Source organism: Pistacia vera, unplaced genomic scaffold (assembly GCF_008641045.1).
Source record: "Pistacia vera cultivar Batoury unplaced genomic scaffold, PisVer_v2 Contig39, whole genome shotgun sequence".
Lineage (NCBI taxonomy): Eukaryota > Viridiplantae > Streptophyta > Magnoliopsida > Sapindales > Anacardiaceae > Pistacia > Pistacia vera.
The window spans coordinates 438,532-444,268 of NW_022196212.1; the positions used below are offsets into that span (position 1 = coordinate 438,532).

The 5,737-nt window shown below is 31.7% G+C and overlaps 1 protein-coding gene across 1 annotated transcript; it reads left to right on the forward strand.

Annotated features, from left to right (window-relative positions):
• The first annotated feature begins 1,147 nt into the window (after nt 1-1,147).
• LOC116141030 lies at nt 1,148-3,902 on the forward strand. Its single transcript, XM_031426592.1, has 2 exons — nt 1,148-2,179; nt 3,528-3,902. The coding sequence occupies exons 1-2, from the start codon at nt 1,265-1,267 to the stop codon at nt 3,660-3,662; spliced, it is 1,050 nt and encodes a 349-aa protein (XP_031282452.1). The 5' UTR covers nt 1,148-1,264; the 3' UTR covers nt 3,663-3,902.
• The last annotated feature ends 1,835 nt before the right edge of the window (nt 3,903-5,737 follow it).

Consider the following 5,737-nt stretch of genomic DNA (forward strand, 5'->3'; position numbering starts at 1 on the left):
AATGAAGATAATATATTTTATTGTGAGTGGTGGCAGCTTCTAAATTTCCTAAACGTCTTAACTAAGTTATTTATTTATCAAAACATGTTTTTTGTTAATTAATTAATTTAAAAGCATTTACTTGACACTTGTCCTCTTCTTTTCTTCCGTAAATTCTCTTCTCTGTAAAAAAGCATATCTCATCCTTTTCTGTGATATGTTCGACTGCTCTTCACCTCATTCTTCTCTTCATGTCCCTCAAACCCCATTGGACCAAAATTACAACAACTCAAAGCAACATTTATCCTCCATTTTTATAATATGAATTAACCAATTTATATTATTAAACATCAAATTAGAGAATTGCTTCTATATGGGACATTCTTAGACTCCATTGCGGTTTCTATTTATTCATGTAAAGAATAATAAAATATTCTTAAAATTTTTGTTGACCTCATAATGTTATTCATATCAATATTATAGAATATTTAGGAAAATAATATTTGTGTTATCCTAATTGACTGATTAAGGGTTCATATTTGGACTTATAAGAACTAAATATCTTTTATTTACTAGTTACGGCAAATGGACTATTAATTCGTTGTTAAAATTGTAACATTTAATAATATTTTAATAAAAATATGAACATTTTATATATGTTCCTTCAAAGGTTGTAAATGGTAAATTTTATGATATATTTGGGTTTGGTTAAAATATTAAATAGATTTTATTGGTTTTAAATTCATTAAAAATCGCTTAAAAAATTTCTATTAGGGTTTAGGGTTTGCTAGTACAAAAATACCCAGCAAAGAGTTTTCAAAACCATTGAAATATTACTTTTTATTCTTAATCATTTTTATATTTATCTAATAATTTGATAATATTATTAGATTGAAACTTTTTTTAATTCTTATAATTTAAAATTCTGAATTTCTTAATTATTATAAAAATAAAATTTAATAACATCTCTGTGGTTTTATCTTAATCCAGCAATCTCACCTACCAATTCCCAATTTCATGAATTTTACCGCCATTACAACTATCACAATTACATCCGTCGATTCCTTATCTACTTGAATCATCGGTGCAGATTTCATGAACTCAACCTGATGAGGACTCTACACGATTCTTTCTCCATCCGCACACACAACTATTAACTTTACCTTCCCCTTCTATTTCTCGTTCTGTCAGTCTCTCAATACCCTTTTGGCTTTAGCTTTTGGATTAGGCTTAGGGTTAGGTTTTGGGTTTGTGAATTGTTTTGTTTAATTTAAAGAAATTAAACATGGAAGGAGGAGATTCATCATCAAAATCAGGAGGTGGAGGTGATTTTTTCCAAGATTGGGAGCTTTTACAGAGTTCTGATTCTGATGTTGTTGTTAACCCAGAAAATTCAGTTGAAAATTCGAGGAATTTTGATGAAATTGAAGGGGATTATTCCGGTGGAATGATAAGATCGGATTATTTTTCGCTTGAAAATGAAAATCGGTATGCAAAAACTAGTCTTGTTGATGTGAGCGAAGAGGGTTCTGTTGAGTCGGATAATCCGAGTTGGATTGATCCCGGGTTGGAGACTCGGTTTGAGAGGAAGAATTCGGGGGAGTTTTGGTCGGATACGGGGAGTGAACGATCTGATGAACGTAAATTTGGTGATTTGGAGGCGAAAAACGAGATGGGTTTGGTTGAAACTGGGAAAATTCAAGTGGGTTTGGGTGATTTTGAGGTGAAAAATGAATTGGGGTTGGATGTGAAGTTGAAAAGGGAGGTGGGTTTTGAAGGGTTTGGAGAGAGTCAATTGCAAGATAAGAATTTGGGGAAGTTTTGGTCTGATTCGGGCGGTGATGGATTGGTTTTGAGGAGCTTTGAGGGTGTTGAGAAGGAGGAGGAGATGGGTTTTGGTGATCATGTGGAGGAAGGGGTTGAGTCTGAGGTTTGTGGCGAATCACATGGCGTGAATTCGCGTGTTGCGATTGAAGAAGTGAAGGGTGAAGTGAAGGCGGTCGGTGTAGAAGAGAAGGGGAGGATAGCTTGGTGGAAAGTTCCTTTTGAGGTGTTAAAGTATTGTGTTTTGAAGGTTAATCCAGTTTGGTCAGTCTCCGTGGCGGCAGCTATGCTCGGATTGGTTATGTTGGGACGAAGGTTGTATAAGATGAAGAGGAAGACCAAGGGCTTGCAGCTCAAGGTTACCCTTGATGATAAGGTCAGTTATTGCATTTGTTTTGCTTTTTCAATTTCCAACATACCTAAATTCGTTCTATATTGGATTTTGAATTGCAGTTTGTGTCTCATGTTATCTTGTTTTAATACAAGAGTGTTTTAACCTAAAGCTTTTCATTTTCTCTTGATTGATATAATTTTGGTCACTCACTATCTTTTAACTTGTTAATTTGTATTTAAAATTGTCGGTAATTGAATTGGGATAACCAGTTGAGAATAAATTGCAAGAAGCGAAAATGGTTGAATCGCACAAAGGCGGAAAGAGAGTGAACCGAAATGCTCTTGTGCATAGGATTAAGGAGTGTCAAATAATTGTTGGGAACTTAAGAACATGGTAGGAAGCATGTAGTCATTTTTTGAATAAGTTGAAGAGAAAACTACCTTTACAGGATAGAAAGGGTATGGAACTTAATGTTCATTGAAGTACCATCAATTATGGAAATGTTTTGCAAAAGAGAAACTACTACATTTAAAAATTCTTTTCAATTTCAAATGAGATTAAAATTAACAAAAATTCTTCGAATGATCTACAAGGTACTTATTGTGTTTTGGTGTTCCTGATCCGCAATTAATAAGTGTTATAGTTCATTTTTTATACTGAGGAATTCCACAAGCAATCCAATTTCACTTCCTCAATTGTTATCGTTCATAACCATGATACATAGCAATGCATAATGTTGAATGATAGGGGTTGCAATATCATTTGCCTATTGACTTTATATTTTTCTTTAATTTCAAAGAGTAATTAGTGAAATTCTTAATTAATCTTTAATGTAATTTATGTTCTGTAATACAAATTTAACATGTAGCTGAGGAGGTTTCCCTTATGTCCTCTTCCATTCTAAATTTTCATTTTTAACTTTCTGTCTCCTGATATTTTCCTCATTTTGTGCTATGTAAACATGTGGTCTATCTTCAAAATAATTTCAATTTTGGGATTGTGAGAAGTTTTCCATAAGGTCCAATTGTTCCGCTTTAATGGGTGTAGTGCATTGTATTTAATTAGTATGAAGAAGATGGAGAAAAGATTACGGGATTTGTGTCTGGCATTAAGATAATCTAAAGTAAACCCCAAGATTGACTTTGTTTCAGTTTTCCTTGGTGTAATTTCAATTTTATCTATCAGAGATGTTTCAAATAGAAAATCCCTGTTATGCATAATAAATTAATTTTTTATTTCTTTATTACATTTTAAGGGTTTTTTACTATACCTTGTATTTCAATTAACATGCCTCTTGAAATGAGTAGTATATGTTTTTGTTTCAAATATATCTTGCAAGGGTTAGACTGTTATTGTTCAACCATGTTCAATTTCTCTTCAATGTTTGCAGAAGGTGTCTCAGTTTATGAGCCGTGCTGCTCGTCTCAATGAAGCATTCTCAGTGGTGAGGCGGGTCCCCATTGTACGGCCTGCACTGCCAGCAGCTGGAGTGAACCCATGGCCCGCGATGATGAGTTTGCGATAATAGTCTGTATGTTGGTGAAGTAGATATGTGAATGAAGCAGTGTGTGCAGAAGGTAAGTCTTATGATTATATGTTTGTCGTGGTTTGCTACTTAAAGGATTCAAAGTGTTTGAGCTCGTGTAAGAACTCTGATGAAGTTGAAATGTGTATAAATTCCAGACTTAGCTATTTTTCTCTGCTCCCCGCCCTATCCAAAAGTATATAAAAAATGTGCCTTCCTATATGATGTTTATTAGTTATAGTTCTGGTTTGAAAGTTCAGATAAGCGTTTAAATGTGCTGCCTTTTCTTTTTCTACTCGTCTTGGGGAGATAAAAGAATTGAAGAAGCTTTTTAATGGAAGTAAGAAGAAGTAAATCGCTCTTTGAATGAAGTAGAGAAACTTTTTATAAGTGGTAAATAACTTTTTGATGCGTGATCCATGGAGTTTTATTTATTTGATAGGCTTGGGTTTTATTATTTGGGAAACTTATAAATAACAATAAACTGTATTTTAATTTTTTTTAGGTCGGTATTAAGGGACTTGTCTTTACATAATAATAATTATTTGTATATTGTAAAAAAAAATATGTTTTTTTATATTAAAGGTTTAAAATGAAATAAAATATTTATTTAAAATTGTTTGAGATATTAATTTATATTTTAGAGTAATTACTACATCTTCGAACTTGCGGGTGTGTAATATACTATTTGCGTTAAGGATAATTAAGTTAAAACAATAATTTTTGTAACTATATCATTATGACTATAGAAATGTATATTATATTTAGGTTAATTTTATATACCTTATATGAGATTGTTTAATTAGAAGTGTAATCAAGTTTTTCGAAAACCATCAAAATCCCCTGTATGCTGTACAATGGCAAAAAGAGCTTGGATGCAAGATTATTTATGAGCCTTTTTTCACCTCAAATCAGAACTCAGAAGGGAGCTTTTTTCACTTCAAATCAAAGGATTTTATAATTTAATGGATATATTATTCTTTCATAGCAAATTATTTTCTACAGAAAGCCAAGTGGTCTTACTTTGATTAGATTCAATTTAAGCAAAATGAAATAACAACAACGTGCAAATTTTATAAGCAATCATTCAATCAAAACTAAAATTTAAGACAAAATCGAAGAAGTATCAACTGGCAGGAGGAACTGATTGCTCGCAACAACCAAATGATTCACGATGTGTATTGATGGTGATGTTTCTTGGATCCGATCTGTCTATATTTGTATGCCACTACTTCCTAAATGCCATCAACAGGAGCTCCACATCTTTAGCTTTTAGTCACAACCCAACTCTGGGATAATTATTTAGGATCGATTAGTCACTTTATTTAATAAATAACGAGTTGAACTAAATTAATATGTAGTGTTATGATGATGTCTCTACCAAGAGTTTAGTTTGAGATTGTTTCAGCCCACATATAATAAGAGGAAGGTTGTAAGACTTTTCTTCTCAATTTGGATATCTAAGGGTCTCAATATGTTGAAACAACTTATTCAAATAGAGCTTACACAAGAAGAACTTATTAAGAAAGAGTGTATAAAAATAATAACTTTTATGAAAGATTTGTTTGTTTTTTGTTTAGGAAAATGAGAAAAGCTTCTCTCATTAGCTATAAAGTAGTTTATTTTAAATTTTATAAGTACTTTTGAAATATTACCAAATAACTTAAAAGAAATTCAATCAATCTTTGAAACCAACTGAATTAATTTCTTTTGTGTGAAATTTATACCGATCATTGGAAATTAAATAGTTAAACTTTTATATTTGGGGTGGTTGTAAGAAGGTGAGCTTCTAAGTAGGAATAGCACACTGAATGTAAGGGAATTTCAGTGTCATTGAACCTCCAACGAGACAGCAATCTGGGACATTGAGCAAGTAACAATATCCAAAATAAATTAGTATTTATTAATTATTCCAATGATGTTGTATATATTTTATACTTTGTTATTATATATTACTTGTTATTATATATTACCAGTAAAATTAGTGATAAATATATTAAATAAGTTATTAATTATGCATTCTAAGAGATCTCTCATTGTTATGGAATGCTGTGTCCTGCTTAATTTATTAATAT

Coding starts and splice junctions, on each gene's coding strand:
- LOC116141030 (XM_031426592.1), top strand. CDS start 1,265: ATGGAAGGAGGAGATTCATCATCAAAATCAGGAGGTGGAGGTGATTTT. Junction 2,180..3,527: donor AGGTTACCCTTGATGATAAG/GTCAGTTATTGC, acceptor CAATGTTTGCAG/AAGGTGTCTCAGTTTATGAG.